The sequence below is a fragment of the Magallana gigas genome, chromosome 4, assembly GCF_963853765.1.
Source record: "Magallana gigas chromosome 4, xbMagGiga1.1, whole genome shotgun sequence".
Taxonomy (NCBI): domain Eukaryota; kingdom Metazoa; phylum Mollusca; class Bivalvia; order Ostreida; family Ostreidae; genus Magallana; species Magallana gigas.
Window position 1 is genome coordinate 35,292,063 of NC_088856.1, and position 22,907 is coordinate 35,314,969.

Below are 22,907 nucleotides of genomic sequence, written 5' to 3' on the forward strand. Positions count from 1 at the left end.
GTTTACCTTAAATTTTAAAAAATATATGTAGTTGCATTTATTTCTGTATTCATAAGTGTTTTTTTTCAAAAGTAAGGGAATAATTGTCTTGCTATTCTAGTATACAATGTACGCACATGGAATACAATTTTGAAAAATAAAATACATATTAAAATATAAAATTTTAACAGAAAATAAGAGATATAAAATGTATTGTGATCATATCATTAAATGTAATGTGATCCACCCCTTCATTTGTGTCTATACAAGGAAAAACAACATGGTGTTTGAATGCATTCAGTTGTGACCAGAAAGCAGGTAGGAAATCGGAAGTCTGTGCGGTTAGAAAAACGAAATTAGGGCGAATTTATTGATCAAAAACTAGTTCGAGTTTAGGTTTATGATTTGATAATAGTTTCATATCTGTTTGAAACCAGTTGGGTGGTTTAAAGGTTTAGCACTAAATGGAAAAATTAGTTTAGAAAAATGGCTGCCATTACACTCGCATTATGTACGCTTATTACATGCATTGCAATGTGTACTAAAATAAAATGTTATGAGCAGATCTTTCAACGAATTCTTTTTTTTTTCATCAACCACTTTGAAAGTTTTTCGTTTGCCTGTTGTGAATTGCAAAGAGTAATTCACAGTGGAATCGCCCTCTTCCACATTATTATTTTTTACAGTATTATATGTACTATAATAGATCCTTTGAGACACATAAAAATTATGTTTAACGTTAGGACGAGTTCATTCTTTGACACATGTGCCACACTTGAGCATCAACTCTCTTTCGAACACTTCTCTTTCCGCCATCTTGAAAGGATTTAAAACCCCCGAAACCACACTCAGAGGTGGTTTAGGTTTTCTGGAAACTTGTTTCAGTTTAAAGCCAATAAATACAAAAACTAGTTTTTGTTTAAAACTAGTTCAAAACCAGTTTTGCAAATAAATTAAAAGTTTGCAAAACCGAAATGGCAACGTTATTCACTCTATGATGCAATAAAACAACTATGTGTACTGGAATATGTCGTCTATATCATATTCATTGCCCTAAAATAAACTTCACTTGACTTTTTAAACAACAGCATTTTTTAAATTATATACAATAAAACATATAAACACAATCTAATGAAGTTCAAAGCTCAGTGGAAAGAAGATAAATGAGGACAAGAATTGATGACGAAGTGTGCATACTTTTTCTTAAACAATGACGATGAATTTATGTTCATAACACTGACATAAAGCGCATATACAAATAAGTAACAAATTAACATATTTAGATATAAGAAAGCGCGAGAAAAATAAAGATCAAGAAACAAATGGAGTCTTGATGGGACATCAGTTAACAAAAAGAGCTAACTCTCTTTCCGTAATACACGTAATTTATATAGTTTTACATCATTTAATTAATGCTGTTATACTCTTTACATTGTAAAGTTGCGCAAATATTACATTTGAGTATGAAAAGTGGTACATGTACACTTGTAAGAATGGTGATCTAGATTGTAAAACAATTTAGCAATTTAACTGATGGAGCTCATCAACTAGATCATGTTTTGAACAAATTACTTTTGTTCTACAATCTAGTTCTTTTATCTCACGGTACATTACTTTATCTCCCAGCGTTCACAGGTGATATTAAAAAGCATAACAAGTTCTATACTAAACCAAAACAAAATTTCAGATACTGAGTTCTTTAAAGGTAATTCCATTCATCAGTTTATCGTCAATTGACCGTTCTAATTGTTTGGTCACCAAAATTGTTCCTTGATATGATAAATTGCGCATTTTCAAAAGATTAGGGGTTACTTTTAAGTCCTCAGATTTAGTTTTCAGAATTTTATTAATGGCATGCATTGTTTTCATCTTCACTGTTAAACCATATACCTAGAGTGAAAAGGTCTCCTTTGGACCATTTTACTGGCAAAGTTCCTAGTTTATGATTTCTTTTTGATCCTATCCATACTGCTTCAGTTTTGTTTAGATCTATCTTTAACCAAGATAAGCTGTGAAATATTTGCATGATATTCAAAATTTCACATCTTGACTCTTCATCACCAAGGAAACAAGTTGTATCATCAGCTAATTGACTTATTTTAAATTCAGTGTCACTTATCATAGTACCTCTAAATTGTTTTATTTTGTCTTATAGACATTGCTAGAATTTCCACGCATAATACAAATAGGTAAGGTGATAAGGAGCTTTTAAATTTTGCTAATTTAAACGTTTTTGCATATTTGAGACTAAATAACGGAGTTTACGACCACCAAGAAAGCATAATTATAAGGAATGTAAACAATGCACTGTGTAAATTTAGTACAACAAGGCTATTTTGAAAGAATATAGTGTTATATTTACATATACCAAGTATTATTCCCTCTTACTGAAACTTATAGTTAATTCATTGCTCTATAAAAACAGCCGGACTGAAATCTACACGCCCCGTTTATCAGTTGGTCGAAATCTACAGCGGCTAAAACTGACAAGACTGAAATCGACACGCACTGTTTGTCGATTGGTCCAAACCTACATCTACCTAAGAAAAATCACGGACTTCACGGAATAACCACGATGATGTCTGATTCAAAGTGTCACAGGAGGCGATTTGGCTGTTTTTTAGCTTCCGTACTTATGTACAGTAACAGTAATTTAGTGGATTTTACTTACTTTTTATAATCAATTTATCAATTATTTAAAAAAAGATGTTAATATCAACAATAAAATGCTCTCTTTGATGATTTATGCGGGTTATGAAGGTAGCGATCATTGAGGAAAAATTTACATAACCCGCTAACGCATTTTTTCAATGTCGAATATTTACATTCCAAATATTTGTTGCATGTAAAGTGTGTAAAACGACACTGCAGTTATAAGACCGTAACACACACAGGGTATTCAAAGGTTAGAATGACTAGTTTTATTATGACGTCACAAACGTTGAACGCTGTAAAATGCAACGTCACAAGCGAGAATCAAAGTTCACACTTGTGGCTGTTACAGTGGCTCTTCCATTAATTTGAATTTACCCTTAAGATAAAACAGAAATTTTGACGTATAAATCACATTTGCAGACAAGGCAAGAAGTTAAAAATAATGTAAATATAAGCATTAAATGCTTAAATGAATCATCAAAGAAAGCATTCGATTATATTGTTTAAATTAAGATATGGAAAATTATTCTACATGTTTTAGCTATACATACATGTATTAACATAAACTTGGTATTTAATTGTGAATACATATCATAAGACTTCAGCTTTAGCCCAAAAAGTCAGGTAAATTCACAATACAACGACTCTATACAAATATGAAATTAATTAAATTTGTACATATTTACTGTTAAATTCTTTATGATATTATTTTATTATCCAAGTATTTTCTTGTTTCATTATATTTCGGTTTTTTCTTCTATCTATTGTATTTTAATATTCAAATCCGAGTGGAGAAGTGCTATCTATCTGATTACTATCTTCCTCAATTTCTATCTCGGTTGGAAATGATCCATCTGCAATGTGCTGGGTTTTCTCAATTTTCATCATTCTAGCCTCTAGAAGCTGCCATTTATTTTTGTCAGGCAAAAGTTTGTAGAATGATGTGTGTTGGTATCTAATCAGATTATAAGGTAGGAGCAATTCAAACGCTCGATTGTACAGAGTATTCAACTCGTTTTTAGCTCCATAAAGCAAACATTTTGCAAAAAATTCTACTTTTGTTTGTGTTTCCTTCACATGCCCAATAACTTCACCAACAATGAACTCGATTTCAGTCAATAGCCAGTCCTCACATTTATGCAGTAGTGAGTTGACTTGGTATTCTTTGGCCAATGGCAAAACCATTTCAATGATGTCTTCTGTAAATGGAGAGATAAGCATTAGAACGAAATTTAAAATTTATAACGTGTTAAACATCATTGGCAACTTATTTTTTGATCCTCGGCAATTTATTTCTTTACACAGAAATTATCTAGGTTGACCAAACTAACAATATTAACATTCCAAATATTTGTTGCATGTAAAGTGTGTAAAACGACACTGCAGTTATAAGACCGTAACACACACAGGGTATTCAAAGGTTAGATTGACTAGTTTTATTATGACGTCACAAACTTTGAACGCTTTAAAATGCAACGTCACAAGCGAGAATCAAAGTTCACGCTTGTGGCTGTTAAAGTGGCTCTTCCATTAATTTGAACTTACCCTTATGATTAAACAGAAAATTTGACGTATAAATCACATTTGCAGACAAGGCAAGAAGTTAAAAAAATGTAAATATAAGCATTAAATCGATATTGTTTGAAAGATATAGTCTCATAACTACAGCGGTGTGTGCATATAATTTATCATAACGCGCTAGCGCGCGTTACTCAATTTGTATGCACACACCGCTGTAGTTATGAGACTACATCTTTCAAAAAATAATGATTCAATGCTTAAATGTCCCCTTTGAATTCTTTACATTTGAAATCAGAACCATCAAACTAAATGGTTTTAAACCGGTATTCAATGCATCCGTTTGATTAATGTAGAAAGGAAAAAACCCAGGTAGGGTAACCCAAAGTAACTGTATTAATTAATGTCAACATTTGAGAGAAGTTGTTCGATATGACGATATATATCCATGTTAGATCATGTTGTTTTTACACGTATAAACAGAAAGAAAAAGATTTTGTAGTTTAAAAATCTATATGGTCCTGTTCTAACAGGTTATAAATCAACCTGTGTTGATATGAATATATGAATTCCTTAAAATCTTAAAATTTGCGTTCAAATGCATTGTTAAAGCTAATACAGCCTTAAATAATGTTCACATCGTTCATATATTTGCAGTGTCCGTAGTTTGGTTTGCATTTTGCATTGATTATTTCCTAATCGATCTAAATTGAGAGAATACCAACTTCTTACCATTTAGTTTTACATATTCCAGAGGACAGACACATCGAAGGAAAAGAACAAATTCCTCATAAGATTTATCTGGAAGAGTTATTTCATTCTGTTTTTCCTTTCCATTTGAGGCCAGCATTTTTCGGAATACCGGAGAAGCTTGCATTAGAACCCCTCTAGAAAGATGTAATTTTTTGTCGTCAACGCAGAGAACAACATCTGTTGTTTCTTCGTCAAAAGCAAACAGTTCCATACTACCGGACTGGATAGAAAGTGTCTCCATATTTAGCATAGGCTCGCTTTCAGTAGCAGTCGCCATTTTGAGGGTCGGACAGCGTTGCACCAAATCAAGTTGTTTTTGAATGCATTTTTAAATGGCTCGTATTTGGTTTTTTAAATCGAACCTTAAAATCACTAGAAGAGTGATTGAGTTCATAACAAGTATTGATATATAAAAATAAGTATTGCATTTACCTGGCAGTTCATGTTTGCTCAGAGTTAATGAGAAGACCGGTATAGAAATAATTTAATAATGCCGTAAGATTTGTTGAAAAGTCAACAATACAGGTATATTCAACGATAAAGAAAATTGAACTTGCGTCCAAATTCATGAAACAAAATTTACCAGACAGTGTAAAAATAAATTGATATTTCATATAATGTGTTCAGTTATGATTTTTTACGTGTTACAATTAAAAGAAAGGTCATGCATTCTAAATGCGAACTGTTACAGAAATTAATTAAAACTAACAAATCCAATTGTACAACGATTTTGGAGTTACCGCGTAAATATTATTCCGAAATACTTTACATAATCGACCCAACTAATTTACTTTATCAAAACAAATTTTTTTGTTACATTGCACCGTTTGATATTTATAGTGCTATGTTACTAAGCACTTTGAAAAATTACGCACTTTGAACATTTTTTAAAAGACTGTTTTTGGGACCAAGTCAACCCACAATGAAAACATTTTTTAAAGTGCGTTGTGAAGGTTCTACATCAACATTTTTAGTATCGAGGCACTTTGAAAAAACAATCATAAGTCACAAATCCTGGAATTGAATTTCTTATTTGTTGATAGGATGATGATTCGTTAACAATAATGAATCTAATTTTTTGTCGTTAAGAACGGGGATGGGGTGAGAGTGGGGATTAATCAAATATAAAGGTCAATTTTAGTACATCATTTAATTTATTACAGGAAAATAATATTCAGCAACTTGGAGTAAATGTTTAAGATCGGAAAAAGAAATACGCTTTGTTGTAAATTAGGTACAGTGATATTGAAAAAAACGAGCTGGTCAAACAATAATTTCTCCAATGGTATATTTAAGAATCTTTAAGTGTTTCAACATGAATCCTCTTTTCAAATTCTAATCAAATAAATAACTTCATTATAAAAAAAACATGTACATTAACATTATTATAAACTTAAAAAAAAAGTTTTTTTCTCTCACACTGATCCTCTTAAAGATCAGATTGACTTTTATAAGCATAATTAACATTTTTTCACATCAATGTTTTTTCACATCATGTCAAACTGCTAGTAAAGCACATGCAATTGAAGCCAGTTGAAATATGTTATGCATTATCCCCATTATCAAAAAATAAATTTAATCATTTTCGTGTCTGGCTTTGCCCAATGTACCAGATAAGAAATAGATTTGCTGCATACACAAAAAAAATGAAAATGCAGTTGCTAAGCGATGCAGTTTATATCATATTTAGGTAACTCAAATTTCCCGAGTAAATTGTCAAACAACCCGTACGTAAGCCTATGAGAAAAGAAAAAAATTCTAATCGAGAATCTGTTTTATTAATTATACAGTTTAACACAGTGATGACAGTTCAAAAGACTTTTTTTCTCAAATGAATTATAGGTCAAATCAAGAGATTTGTTGAGATAAAATGAATTTAATATATTTGTATTCGAGATTTTTACCGATCGCTTTATACACAACTAGTATATTTTCAATATTTTTGCGTCCTGTACATGTCATTGTGTAAAGGAAATAGCACCTCGACGATCCCTGGTCACCCCGGGTAAATAACACCTGTTTTAATTAGTCCCCGCCTACTTTTCCAGATAACCGTACGGTCGTGAAATGGGTCTTTAATCAAACTCTTTAGTCACAGACACCATTTTATGGGCGATTCTGAATAAACTATTGCGATACATGTATATTTTACCAACTTGATGCACACGATTGAAATTAAAGAGATATTTCAGGTAAAAACTGTCAGATAAGAAACTGTATATTTTAAAACTAATTGATTCAAAAGAATATTTCAGAATTTGAATTTGGAGATATTTTATTATGCAAATATATATTTACATAAATGGATATGGCAGCAGGCAATCTACAAATGTATGCAAGCCTTCTCCATGAAAAGAATATTTCTCGTAGACAAATCATTGTAAATGTATCAATCTTGTTTCTTAAATTCAAATGGTAAAGTTACCGAAAACAGGCCTCGGACCCACACCCCACCACGACAATATAATCATCCCTGGTATGTCCCGGGGGTAATCTGGATTAATACATATACTGCATTATTAATTATGCTAAGACTTAATCTGGTCGTAAATTATTCCTGACATTTGGACATAGGTTTTCGACTAAGATTGTGATAAAAAAAACCCTTTTTATTCTTCAATAACAACAAAACACACGCAAAGTACACTTGTTTATTAGTATAAAATACCAACAACTTGACAAAGTATGCACTGTGTTTACTAATACTTAAAGCTTGTCTTGTGAACAAAAAATGCAATATATAAAAATAAGCTCCTGCATATTAAATTGACAATAAATTATGTCTAAAATGTCAAATAAGATCTTGCGTATAAGAATTTGACTATTTTTGTTTTTTATTCGTTCTCAAAATCCGTTTGACCATTTCCAGTCCAGCGGCACCATTATCTTTAGGTACCTAAAACATTATGAAAATAATATCAAAACTGCAAAAAAAACCCCGCTAATATATGGTACTTTAATAATGTTTTTAACAAACAATGCAAATGTAATGCATATTGATTATAGCGACAAACACATGATAACTGAAAAAAGCTTAAAAATTATATAATTACATGTATTTACAATGACATGATTTTTTCTTTTCATTAGAGATATATATTCTATCATAAGAATAAAACAAATCTATATCAAAATGTGATACAATAGAAACCATTTTAATCATTTTTGTTTATTTATCAGAATGAAAGACTTAGTACTATCTTATTCATAAAGGCATACATATTTAAAACGTTTTCAATAATTTATCTTGAATAAAACAAACATTAATTCCATGCCTCTTGCTTTTGTTTTTTACCTTTAATATGCTGCTTGGATAATGATTACATACTTGTTAATAATCACAAAGATTAATCATATGGGTGTTTTGTATTAGCAATGTAATAATATTGTAACTTACCATATGACCTGCGTTCATAATCCAGAACATGGAGAAGTTCTTGTAGGTTTTCACAAATCCGCAGGTGTTTTTCATCTGTTGAGGACATGGGAACGGTTGCCTGTCGGCTTCGGTGTATTTCCCGTAAATGTCCAGTGTGCTCACCCATTTCAATGTACCTTCAATATATTTGTAACTTAAAAAGATTGATTCAATATAAAAAAAATTATTCAATAAGAACATGAAAGATTTATTTACTTTTTGGATTAAAAACTTAACGAACTTTCTGTTGTTTTCTAAGGTGTTTTTTTGGGGTATAAAGTAAGCTAACATTGAAGAAAAATGCATCACCTGCATTTGACAGTTAGGTATATTTTCAATGCAATGGTTTCAATTTTTGTAGTCCATTGCATTTGAAAGTAATTTTAAGCGTTAAAATAACTCATTTAGAACAAGTTTTGTTGTGCAGATTTTAGCCTCGTCTGTCTCGTCAGGTTTTATAAATAAAATAAAGGAAAAAATACTAAGTGAATATAACTTTTTTTAATGCGTTACGATATATACCAGTATTGTACTTACCAAGAGTGTTGACAATGATATCAAGTTGGCCTGTGTAAACCGCTACCTGCAAACTTGTTTGTGAAACTAGCTTGTTGACTGAAAAAAAATGCATAAAAAGTTGAAGTTTTAGAAATCAGTTTATTTTTGACCATGATTATATTGTAATCAAGAACTTGAAAAAAATAAAATTTTCTAAATAATTTCGTCCTTAATTTGTTTTTCAATGGTACATGTAGATAAGATTAACAATAATGGGAAAAGTATGGGTTATTTTGATGAAGTGCACATGCCATGGGTTAACTCATGGATTAATCACTGTTGTTGATATTTTAAGCAGTAGTTTTTGTCTGGAGAAAAGTTAGTTTTCGTTAGGTCTTTTTCAAGTTAAGGTTTACTAGATAGTCCATAACCTCAAAAAGGATATTCTTTTAACTTTTTTGAGAATGTGTTAGACAACATTAACCAACAGGTTCCAATACTTGCACGATTTCATCAACCCAATTCAAGGGTGTCTTGATGATTTGTAAAATCAAATCTAATGAACCGGTTGAAGGAAAGAACAATACGAAAAAACGTTCATATAATTTTCCTTAAAACGTCACGGGATTTTGATCACTTCATTGCTGATTTGTTCATTACCGCCAAAGAAAAATGTTTTCATGGACTATACATGACACCCACGTTTGTACTTATTTACTTTTAATGTTTGAAATCATCCCTCTTTACAGAACTATTAGATACCAATGCCGTAAACAAACAGTCGTTATATTTTACCTGTTTTTACTGTGGGCTTCATAAAGTCACCATTAAGACTTACATACACTGATTCGTTTTGTCCTTAATGAAAAAAAACAAAACACAAATTAATGCTTTTATTCAAAATATTTTTTTCCAAACTCATTTTATGGGAGAAAAAAATATCAGGGAAAATCATTAAACTTTAAAAAAAAGTTTTAAAAAACACATTAATTGGTGTTCGATTGACAAATACCTCCCCAAACAATGTTTTTAGGGATTATCTTTAGTTTCTTTCTTATTTTTCCATTCATCAAGGTCCATAAAGCTCTCTCATTTGAAGAAGAAATTAACAAGCCTACAAAAATATTATTCATTTTCTGAGGAATTAAACCATGTTCTTTTGAGAAAAAAAAATTAATAGATTAATAATGAGGAATAGAAATTAATAAAATTACAAAAAGAACTCTAATTAAATTTTATTTCTTAATATTTAAGAAAATATCATATGCAAAATTACTTGCTTTGACTAAAATCAAATCAAACAGCGGATTTTAAAAATTGTATATTTTATTAAATAAATACCTTTATTTACCACCTCGGATACCACTGCTCTCCCATTCGGAGTACCCCAAAGCAACATATTGTACATATCAACATAATTTGTATACTTTTGGAACAGACCTCCAAATGCTAACATTGAATAATATGCCTGCTCCCACTGATTTGTTAAAATGAAGCCTTTGATTTTCCAGAACTGTTGCGTCAGAGTATAAGCCTCAGTGTTGTCAATTAGAGCCTCATATAAAAATTAGTACCATACGGTTAGTAGAAAGATGTATTAAATACATTAAGAATAATATTTTCTTGCTATTTTTAAAAAAAACATGCGTTTCGAATATCAATGAGTTTTTTTAAAATCATATTTTGGGCTATAAAAAAATATAACATGCTTTCTTAAGTAATTCACGCGGAATATCAAGGTAGCGACATTGCAGAAAAAATATATAATAACTCGGGTTAGCGAGTTGTGTTACTTTTTCTGGCAATTATCGTTACTTTCAAAGCCCGCATGAAATTATGTATATTATTATCTTATTGTTTTCATTAATACATGTATTTCTCTTTCTACGTTTAATATGTGAGAATTGGACTGTATAGATTTCAGCAATCGGTTTTCTTATTAAATAGAGGAGAAATTACTCAGTAGATTGAATTAAGCATTACAAATGAAGCAGAAATTAATCAAATGTACCAATCAGGGAAACATTTCTGATAGGTATTTACATTAGACACAGCATATTCGATCCAACTTTGAAGCGTCACTTCTGGGTGTATAAATGGTGCACCTAAAGTCACTCCTACAAATAAGCACTCCAACTTCTTTTCTGATATTGCCTAAAAATGATGTAATGTTTGTTAATATATAAGTGATATACAATCAATGCATAAAAAAACCCCCAAAAAACCACCAAAACAAAACAAAAAACAAACAACCCCCCCCCCCCCGAAAAAAAAAACAAAACAAAAAAAACCAAACAGACAAAATACCCACCTAAAATCATAGAAAGTTTCTTATTCAGAAAGAGACATGGTGACACAGAAACCGAAGACTTAGCAAATATCACATTTTTACACGATTTCAACATGTTTTATAAATCACATGAAAAGATAAACCTATGAAAATTCGGTGTTTAAAAAGTAAGTTAAGCAATTAAAAAGAGAAAAATAGGTTTAAACGTTGGACCAACAGAAACACATTGAGCTTCCCTTCTGTTTCATATCAACGCAAGCGCAGTGGGTGACATGTATTTTGGGCCAGTGACATCTCATCGAAGCCTGATTTCTTCAAGAACTATATATTTATAAGACTAACTCTCTCAATGAATGAATATTTCTTACCACTGACATCGAATAACTTTTAGCTCAAATTCTTTTAGCAGTGTTTAAACAATATTGTTAGTTTTTTTGCCTAGAATTAAATTTACCATGCTAACAAATACTATTTGACCTAGTGGTTATTTTGAGGATGTCAAATGTAAAAATAAAAAGAATTGGAATAACGAAATGAGGCAGACTCAGAAACCAAAGAAAAGTGACGCTTGAACACATTATGAATTGTGTGTAGGAAACCCATTTTTCTTCTTTTTTTACCTTTGAAACGTACGCATTTCTCTGCATGGATATTACCATTGAACTAGTGTTACATGTACGTTAACATTTTTTAGATAGACATAATTGTACAGTTTAGCATGTTTTGGTGCATATGTACTGATATTCTAAATTATAACTCACTTGAATTAGCTGATCTGCGATCACAGCAGTCATTTTGCCTCCATAAGACTCGGTCATGATATAGAAAGGAACTTGCTGTAATTAATATAAACAAAACCACACACATAAAGAAAAAAATTTCAAAGATCCTATCTTTTTTTCAGGGGGAGAACTTAACTCAGCTTTCACACCTGGATAAAGGTGGCTTTTTCCAAAACAGTAAATATATCCTCCAGAATTAAAAATGATATATTACACAATAGATAATAAGGTTTTTTTTTTTTAAAAAAATAACAGCCAATATAATGTTTTTACATAAAGATACCTTGTTACACTTTCTTATAGATAACAAATTAGGATTTTTTAAGTACATAATTAAATTATTCTTATTAAAGAACTAATATTAATTAGCAAACCTTAAAAAAAATTAACGAGGCATAAACTCTTGATGATATGAAAAAGACTCATTTTGTTTTAGTAATAATGGATTTGTTACAATCTTGATTTAAAACTTTAGAACAAAACCCTTGCGACGTCAAGAAGTGGAACCAAATAGAGTGATTCTGAATTCATACAAATTGAATAGGAGTTTATATTTTGAATTTTCACTCATGTAATTATAATAATTTTATCAAGAAATTACATGTCTATTTGTGCATTTTACATGCCACCTGTAGGAAAACGAATTTTAATTTGCAAACAAAGTCAAATGGTAAAAATAGATTAAAAAAAGCAAGTCGTCAAAAATATACTTATCAGAAATGAAAGAAACTTTTCTAGTAAAATAATTTTTAAAACTGATCAAATGTCTATATTTGCCGAAACATTGCTATAACATTCTGACAACTGAATTTACCTGAAACTTTTTCCCAATGACACTGCTGAAGAAAATTTTCAAAAATGTTATCATATCCTCCGCTATCATCTCTGTACTGTTACAGAAAAGGTCTTTTGACTCAACATAGCTATAACCAGAACCAACGGGACTGTCAACAAACAGTAGGCTCGCCTCTGAAAGCTGTTTACATCATCATCATTATCATCATTATCATCATCATCATCGAAATCTTTATTTAGTATTTTGTTTTTAAATTTAAGTAATATAAAGTTATAATTAAAGTAAAATTAAATAAAAACAAGCTAAATACAATGAGCATACGAATAATTATTTATAATATTGCATTTCATTTATCATTTTTTAAATCAGATCAGATCAGAAATACCCAAGTTGTATTCCTCTGCTTCAGAGAAATATCTAACGGTCCTATCTCCTCAAAATTCCCCACACCAGTTGATGATTGTCCTGGTCCGCCCTACAAAATTATCAATGGCATTTCATATATAATGCTTATTGGAAAGTGCTCTCTAAGTTTCTGTTTCGTTAAAAACCCTGTTATTTTAATGCCTTATTATTCACTCTCTTACCTGAAGCCACATGACAAGAGGGGCATTGTTAAATCCTCCAGGGGACGTGGTCTGGTACAACCAGTAAAACATCCGGGCTCCCGGGCGGACTGTTACGTAATCCCATTGTTCTTTCCAATCTTCGGCTGTCGTTGTACATACTGATAACAATGAAATTTCAGGTTTTTTTTACATTCCGATTGAGAAAATTATTAAAAAATCATAGCTAAACGTAAATTGAAATATGAACTACAATAATAAACTATTGATAAATATTTTACCAGTATACAAAGGTAAACAACATGTTAAATATACATGAAACCAGATTCCGAAACTCGACATATTTGTTCGTGTGATTTGTTTAAATCACGGCAAATTGAAGATTTATTCTGTATTTAAAAGAGAAAAGACTGCACACGTTACGTCCGTACTCCTGCTTCTGTCTATTTTGTGGTTAGAATACAATGTAAATCACTGAATATACTATTGATAGAAGCGAAGAATAACATAGTTATTTTACCAAAAAGTTTATCCAGGGGGTCATTGACATGCATTATGAATATGATCTTATTTTAAAGCACATACATTATTGTTACGATGGTTTATCAGTTGTATGGCAGATGTTCCGGATGATATCTTCCTTTCATGAAACAATGCTTTCGTTTAATGTAACAGTTGCTCTTTTCATAATGATCTATGATTATTTGTTCCTTGTCTAATACAATGAACAATTTATGAGGAGAGTAAACAAGAAAATCCAAACATTTTCACATAATTTATTCCCATATATCCCCCCCCCCAAAAAAAAAAAAAACAAAAACAAAAACAAGGACAAAACCAATGCATGGGAATATTGACAAATTGTATTGTGTCGGAAGTAATCTATTGAAGTATAATCTATGCATAAAATGACTGATAAGCTACGTTTAACAAGATCTAGACTAAATATATTAATATACATCACAACTAATATTTTATTTCATACTCTTACTTAACACTTTTTTTCCCCAGAAGACTATCAATTAAGTGAGACATTCATTTACAGTAGATCCAGTGTTCTTTGACGTCATACTTTATTGTAAAACTTTGAATTCTTTAAAATTTGTGCAAGATAGTTCTATTTATTTAATGTGAACATAATCTCATGGATGTAATTAGAAATACTGTTAAGTTCAAGATATTTTTGCAGCTTAATTTTATCCTAAATTTTCAATTTTTTAAATAGATTTTATCTATGTTAAGGGGAAATAACTCTTTCTGACTGTTCTATCAGTTGTATGTCTAAATGCTATAAATGTTCTTATCCCAACAATTAATTTTATTAAAATGTTTATGTAGTTTTCCTGACACAGTTGACAATGAAATTAAACAAGATAAACAAGTTTCTGTCTAAAATATTTCACTTTTTACAAAAAAGTACGGTTTTCTGGTGCTAAATTATGCTTTAGTTCATGTTTACCTGACATCTCAAAAAGTGTGATGACATGTATATTTTTTCTTATAATTGATGAAATTTAAGTCTATTAAACTGAAATCAGTTCTGTTTTTCAACTTTCATCAGAGAGTTTTACGAGTAAGGAGTTACCTTAAAAAAGCGATGATCTACGCAAATCCCTGCATGTAAAAGTGGCCTTATTTTACACAATCAAACTCTTCAAAATAATCATCCTCACCTTTCAATCACTCATTGTAAATCTTCACTTCACCTTTGTTTACAAATATTGCTTTGTTGCATTTCATTTTTTAATTCTTCTCCCTTTCCTACCCCATTTTTACGCTGCAATTTTATTCTACTCTAGGCGCAATAATGTGACGTCACTTCAAAGAACATTAGTCACGCTTTGAAGAACTGCATTTTTATTGTTGAATTGAAGGTCAATGCATTATTATATCTCACTACAATATTATCATATAATTTATATTTCATTTCGCGCGCTTCGCGCTCACACAAAATCTTCATTTTTATGCGGGAACTAACAGATAGATTGTGAGATGTTTGATTTCTTATTAATTTAAACTTAATTAACCGATAAGAAAAAAAATCATAACCAAGTAAATAAAACCAAAATCAAAGATAATTCTTTGTGATATTTTCAAAATTACGATCTATGACAATGAAATACATATTAACACGAATAATGCAATATGAAATGAAAACAAATATTCAGTTTTTCAATATATTCTATTTACATGTGAAATAATGCACTTCTACAAACGTAAATAAATGAAATTAAGCTATCCTTTGTTAATAAAATCTAACAGTTTTGAATCTTTTGGTGTTCCTTTTTAATCTTTGTGGGTAGACCGATGTACCGCATGAGGGTCTTTGAGATAACAAGGCAACACAATTTTGAACAAATCGTTATCATTATCAGTCATGCAGGTGTAACCAGAGTGATCTTTAACAACAAAGCCGTCGATATCAGTCTGCCATTATGATATTTCATTTGACAGCATACTTCAACCACAGTAATTGTTGTTATTCTATACAATTTTATTGCAATAACACTGTCTTTCTGTTGACCTTGCTAACCCAAGATAGTGCAATATGCCCAGCGATTATCTTCAGATAATGGAAACGTGAATTGCCACAATCGTGCAGCTTTGTAGTGTAATTTATAGTTTTTGTCGATGATTATAACAATATGGAAAACGCATGGCTAAATTTGGCCCTTCTGGTTATACCTGCAGGATATGTTGTTTTTGAGTTGCATGCTTTCAATGACAAACTAAAGTGGTGTGATCATAATCTAAGCAAACTCAAAAGTCAAGTTAGTGCTGACGAAAAGAAAAATGAACATTTTTGGAACAAACTGGAAAAGCAAATAGAAGATTTAAGAACGGAATCTAAAAGTCATATGGATCGAGAGAAAAGTAAATCTGAGGATCTTCAAAAGGAATTGCTTCGTTTGGATTTGCAAATGAAGGATTCAGCTAGGGATTTGATTTCTACGCTAAATGAAGAAAAAAAGAAAACTGAAGATTTACAAAAGGAAATAAACCGCTTGCAAAACAAACAGGAAGTCACAAAGATTAAAATGGAAAAAATAGAAACTGATGTAAAGACACGGGATGACGTTTTGAAAGACCTCGATGACAACGCAAGTTCTTTGCATGATGCGTTACAAAACACGGTGGAAGAAATGCAAAAGTTAGTCAGGCATGAGAACAGGGATAAATACTTTAAGTAGAGGTGAGAATAAGTGATATAGACACAATCATGTAACAGTATATTTCCTTAGGATGCCACATGTCAATTTTTCTTAACATATGTTCAATACTTGAAATATAATGCCATTTACTGTAAAGGTAAAAACAGCAAAACATTGCTGAGTCGTCTGGATGAGATGCCTTATCTAAACGTGTTTAATTATCGTTTTTCAGAACAAAGAGCTTTCCGAAATGGTTATGTCACAAACATGGACAAGGAAATGAAGAATTTGAGAGCAGGTAAGAATCAGTCATATAAAACGTATATTTCCTTAGGATGCAGCATTTCAATTTGTCTTAATATATGTTCAATTCTTAAAATAATTATAATATATTTTACTGTAAAGGTAAAAATTATAAAACATTGCTGTGCTGTCTTGATAAAGTGCCTTATCAAAACGTGTTTCATTATCGGTTTTCAGAACAAAGAGCTTTCCGTGATGATTATAGTGGCGGTAATTTAATTCTAAATAGTATACGGGCTGGATTATCTTTCGTCGTCAACAAACTACTGGAATTCGCAACGGGAGGGTTATTATCTGTACGTTTACTTAACTAAAGATGCATGTAATTGCATGTAGAATTGCAAGTTGTTATCAACAATAAAAACACATACCATATACATGTATTATTATTCCAAATTATGATTTTTTTTTTATCATCATCTTCTTCTTACAATGAATTTTGTTGTATAATCAGTGTCGCATTGTGATGTTCGGTGAAGTGCTGCAATCACTATTCTAATCATAAAATTTGATATATCATATTTAATGATCTGTAATTCTGAACAGTTATTAAAATTTACTTTACAAGCATATCAAATTCAATTACAATATCTTAAGAGATAATTCAGTCTTTGATATTTGCATTGATAGAAGGCTAACATTATAAAACATGCATCACAAATATTTATCACAACCCCAATATAATTCATGAATTTGTTTTATCCGTGATGAACTGTAGGAAATAAGGTATCAATTTTGGATGAATATCGGGATATAAATACGGGTCACGTGATCAAACTACATATGCTTAAAAGGGCTTTATGGAATGTTTGATCAAGTGCCAACCCGTAATTATATCCCGATATCCATCCAAAATTAATACCTTATTTCGTATATTTAATTTGTTGCAAAAAAAGTCAATATTGCTCTATACCTTCTTTTTTGTGATGATCTAGAAAGCCGCCTCGATTAACATGACGTAACAAAAATTACTTCTAAAATGGTTCACGTATTTGATGATCATAATGAATAAATATGACACTACTTTTGACAAGAGACTTTTATTTTAATTAAGTGATAAAGTAAAGAAAATTCAAATGTAGAATTGAAGCAAAAATGATTGAAGCTTGGCAGAATAGTATACCACATTCGTTGAAGTCACAGAGCGGTTGAAAATGTGAGAACAAAGCGATTGAAAGCTGAGGTAGAGTCTACTTAGGGATTTTCAGAGGAAATTCTATCGTGGAATTAGATTAAAGAGCATAATGGTTTTCATCGGACATTATAAAGACTATATAGAATGTTACTATCGTTAAAATGACTGATGTCCTACGGACCCTGTTGAACGATTGATTTCGTCCCATACACTCGCTTCGTAGCAAATAAAAAAATATATCGCGCTGTTTCGCCTAGATTTTCATATGATTTGTCTAAAATACCTACAATGTTGATTTTTAAAAATCATATTTTACCCCGAATAACTGTGTTTGCAACGAAAGCAATGCCCCTTTTAACATCACAGTTGAAAATTTGCTTTTTACGGTCACCATGTTAATGATAAAATGCGAGGCATTCCGAGTGCGATTTCTGACAAAATGCCTTGGTACGCCCCGTAAAAAGGATACTTTCCGGACTAAACTACATATGCATGTTCAAAAAGGTTTGTTCTGATTAAAAATGTGCGTTTCCCCTGCAGATAACCTGATCCGCTTCGCGACTACTACATTGCAAGTATATGGGACGAATTCTTACTGTGACCTGAGCGTAGCCTAGTCACGGTAAGATTATTCTTTCTTTATACACCCCTGCGAATGTTATTGTCATTTAAATTTACTCTCAAATTTCATTTGACCACTAGGAATGCATTCCTAAAGCATTGTAAATAATAAAAACAGAAAAATAGAATTTGACGAAAGCGTGACCATGCCCCTTTAATGTGTTAAATATAAACAAAATGTAAAATGACCTTTAAATAATCATAAAAAGTAAAAGGAGGTCACATGTACAGTGACCTTAATATGACCTTGATATGAGGATTCCGATATGAAGATATATGAGCATGCTTACAAAGTAAAATAACTAAACGAAAACATAGTATTTTTTGAGAAAAAGTTTAAAGCTGCTTGGTCCGATTTTATATCAAATTTTATGCACGCTTTTAAACGATGGCTATGCTTAGTATATGTATAATAATAGACATTGCAGTAGTTTTACCCGTCAATTATTTTCAATGAAGAAAAATACGTACAAAATTGCTAACAACAAACGACATTAAAAGGTACCGCGTTATTTCGCCTCATGTTAAATTTCACCACTGACGACGAGACGGGTATGGTTGTATTACGAATCTGACATCGCTTTAAATAAAGGTCAAAATGATCAGACAATTACAAATAAACATGTGTACGTTTTGTTCGCTAATATTTCCAAAGTCTGCTTTCTTTACAATCGATGCATAGCATGCGGGTTGAATAACCCTAATCATTCGGGGGACGAAACCAAGCGGTTTCCTTTTCTAAACATTCCCGTGAAGCATTTTGGTTTGTTTTTACGTTTGCCCAAAGAGAAATTATTTCTATTTACTTTGAATATTTCTAACTTTGAAAGGAGACTGATTCTGCTGGTGTAAATAGGAGAAAGTCCATAACTTTCTAAGATAATTGGATCGTATGAAAAAAAAAATTGATACTGTAATTACAAAAAAATCGGACCAAGCAGCTATAATAAACATTTTCTCAATATACTTCTATGTTGAACTTTGAACCCATCTTGGGGACCTATTTTGGTCTGAGAGTCACAGTTTTAATAATTCAGAATGTACGTATACACTATTTTTAGGAAGCTTGCATAATAATTTCATCATTTTACAAGTTCACTGACGCTAAAGTTTTTTGCACGCAAACTTGGTAATATTGCCTTTACTAGATAACTTCCTTTATCCAAAAACACAAAGATATGGTTGAAATTGTCATTTATTAAAAATTACGACAGGAAATTATAAAAAAGGTACCTGTACTCAAATCAGTAAAGGGGAGATCACTCTTACACAATACATCATTATATAACCATAAAACATTGATCTCTCAAGAGTATTAAATTACATTAATATTCAAAATAAGCAATTTGAACCTTAGGCTTTAAACCCCTCTCGGGGCACTAGAATTGGCCTGGGGGTGGGGTGGTTTCTCGATTTTAACAATTTAGAATCTAAGCATCTTCGCTAGCCAAGGGTCCACTTTGCTTTTAACAAGTTGAGACACAAGTTCTCCAGTACACTGCCTCCCCAACGATGGTCTAACCAGATTGCTTTAAAAACCTAATTATTTTACTGGGATTGAACATAGTTCTACAAACTTGTCAAGGCTCGCGTGATAGCATGGGAAGAAAACATGGGGAATGTAGAAGTTGCCTAACCCGTTAGTATATACGTTCCTGCATATGGTTATCGCTTTTAAAGGTTCAATGAGCTGTGTTTCATTTAATTTTCTTTTGTCCGCAATATTTACGACAACGATACCTGGATTTATGGCATGAAAGTTTTCATATAAATCGGCGACGTTTTACTCCCGGTACAGGTCCTTACAAAACACTATGAATAAAACATCCCGTGCTTTCCCTAGGTTATACATGTAACTTAATTCGTATTTAATAGCATCGTTAATTATGTTCCGATATTTGGTAGTCAACATGTTTTCATTGTTAATGCCATGATGTGTATATAACCCGTTGTATATTTCGATTAAAATGTATATATATGCAAGGGGCGCAACTCAAGTCGAAAAAAGCTATTTAAGGAGGATTCCATAGTAACTGACCAAATTGTAGCATTGTAGTTCTGAGAAGGTTTTTATTTAAAAACCGTTAGATATTATACATGTACATGTACCTCTATTATAATTGTATACTGGTTATTGTAACGTCATGACACCTTGTATGTGTATAGTGGTTATTGCTTTTATTTACACTGATAGTTTTCGATAGTCACCAATTAATCGTATAGTAATTTTCATACGATTCTAGAAACTAAAGTAGTCTTGTAAAGTCAGTCTCAAACAGTTTCTCTATATACGCCCATTCTCAGTAATAATGAAAGAAAACTCTAGATATTTATAATTTCTCAATATTTAACAAATATTCACATTTTACAAGTTTTGTTTTCGAGTATTTCAGAGTCAGATCAACTTTATTTCAAATTCGAGCTAAATGAAAACACTTGTTATCAATCGATCTAGGTATTTATTAATGAGCATAATGATATATACAAAACATACAGTTATACAAACTTCCCACTATCACAATCTTTACCATGCTAACGAAAATATTAATGTAAGCTCGTTTTAATGTTAATATAAATCCAAATAACACAAACCTATGGCAAACTCACTAAACGCCTTGTATGTTCCTTTTGTTAATGTGGTATAGAACACCTCAATGTTGTGATGGACTATTAATCTATACAAACAATGCCTTCAAGTGTAATTTTATAAATAGTTTCTTGTCACCTAACAGCATAACGCAGAAGGTTAGAAGATTCACTTCGAATCTCTGAGTCATGAATTCGATTCCCTCTGGGGATTTTAATTTTTTTTACCTTGCAAATGTTTTTTAAACGTATTTATTTATTAAATATTGTTAAATTCAAAACACCTAAATATGTGAATGTATGTTAATTATATTGTACTTTATTCCACATGTATATTGACAGATGTCCCATACCGCGTTGAATATAGCACAAAAGAATCTTAGATAAACGTAAGGCACTATGAAAATTTACGGGACGTAACACTTAGTGAGGCAATGAACGGTACGGGAAATGGAGAGTGGGGCCCACCTGTCTACCCGGGGAAGTGATCTGAATTGAACCTTAAAGAAGATTCCACGTCAATTGCCAGACTAAGGCAAATCCTGATTTTATATACACCGGGTTCTAGGGTGTGTTTCTCTTAAAGGGGCATAGTCACGATTTTTGCCAAAGTTTTTTTTCTTCTGATTTTAATGTTAACCATGCTTAAGTAAGGCATTTCTAATATAATAGTCAATCAAAATTTGAGTGTCATTCGTTGAGATATAAGCGAGTTTCAGAGCTTAAAATTCTTTGCTATGTAAAAAAAGCGTTTGTTTACATTTTGAATGTTGAAGTGAAAATTCCATTTTAGACCAAAAATGAATGTTTTAAACGTTAGGAACTGTTTATCTATGATAAAAAATAAAAAATAAAAAGATAAACAAATCAGCTTAAAAAATAGTTTTAACTGGTATATTGAACCTATGTAAACAAATACAGGGCACGGGCCTTGTTTACATGACAAAGAATTGTGAGCTCTGTATCTTTCTTATAACTCAATGCATGACATTCAAATTTGATTTGATCATTAAGAATGCATTTTTAAAGCATTGTAAATATTAAAATCAGAAAATTAGAATTTGGCCAAAATTGTGATCATGCCCCTTTAAAAAATCAAAATGACTGACTCGTATTATCCCAAATATTTACACAATTATCTCTAAACTGTGTAACATTTAAACAATTATTTCAAAAGTTTTTGTCGATCACTTCACGGTAGTCCAGTTTGGTTCTATGAGGTTTTGAATAACGCGTTTGTTCCTGCGGAGGGGTATGAATTTGCGCTTCATGTATTACCGGTATTTTTATATCCCTACTTTCCTTTTTCTTTTGATTATCATCTTTAGTAGCATCATCTGTTTTCTCTTTTGGGAAGGATCCATCACCAATGAACTGGGTTCTTTCGATTTTTACCAATCGAGCCTCTAAAAGCTGCCATTTAACGTTATCAGGCAAGAACTTGTAGAATTTTGTATTTTGGTATCTAATCAGATTGTATGGTACAAGTAATTCAAAAGCCCGATGATACAGAATATCCAATTCATTTTTTGTCGCATAAAGCAGACATTTTGCAAAAAATTCTACTTTAGTTTGCGTCTCCTTCACATGCCCAATAACTTCACCAACAATGAACTCGATTTCAGTCAATAGCCAGTCCTCACATTTCTGTAGTAGTGAGTTGACTTGATATTCTTTAGCCAATGGCAAAACCACATCAATTATCCCTTCTATAAAAGAAAACATAACCATTCTAATATATAGAATTTTTGTGATGTCCTGTTATAATTTCTTAAATCGTTCTATTGCCGCTCGAAAACTTGAAAAATGGCACATGTACCTACATCCAAACATTACACAGTATGCTATAAAATAC

The 22,907-nt window shown here is 31.3% G+C and overlaps 1 protein-coding gene and 1 long non-coding RNA gene across 2 annotated transcripts; both read right to left on the bottom strand.

Annotated features, from left to right (window-relative positions):
- Nucleotides 1–2,885: 2,885 nt before the first annotated feature.
- Nucleotides 2,886–5,262, bottom strand: LOC105328382 (uncharacterized). Its single transcript, XR_010713151.1, has 2 exons — nucleotides 4,885–5,262; nucleotides 2,886–3,833 (listed from the first exon to the last, which is right to left on the bottom strand). It is a non-coding gene; the product is annotated as an uncharacterized lncRNA (long non-coding RNA).
- A 2,280-nt stretch (nucleotides 5,263–7,542) lies between these two features.
- Nucleotides 7,543–13,692, bottom strand: LOC105346342 (retinoid-inducible serine carboxypeptidase). The gene is made up of 12 exons (XM_034449969.2): nucleotides 13,537–13,692; nucleotides 13,277–13,416; nucleotides 13,075–13,164; nucleotides 12,708–12,869; nucleotides 11,873–11,947; nucleotides 10,865–10,975; nucleotides 10,163–10,376; nucleotides 9,834–9,935; nucleotides 9,617–9,679; nucleotides 8,861–8,938; nucleotides 8,303–8,460; nucleotides 7,543–7,801 (listed from the first exon to the last, which is right to left on the bottom strand). The coding sequence occupies exons 1-12, from the start codon at nucleotides 13,595–13,597 to the stop codon at nucleotides 7,727–7,729; spliced, it is 1,329 nt and encodes a 442-aa protein (XP_034305860.2). The 5' UTR covers nucleotides 13,598–13,692; the 3' UTR covers nucleotides 7,543–7,726.
- Between the last annotated feature and the right edge of the window lie 9,215 nt (nucleotides 13,693–22,907).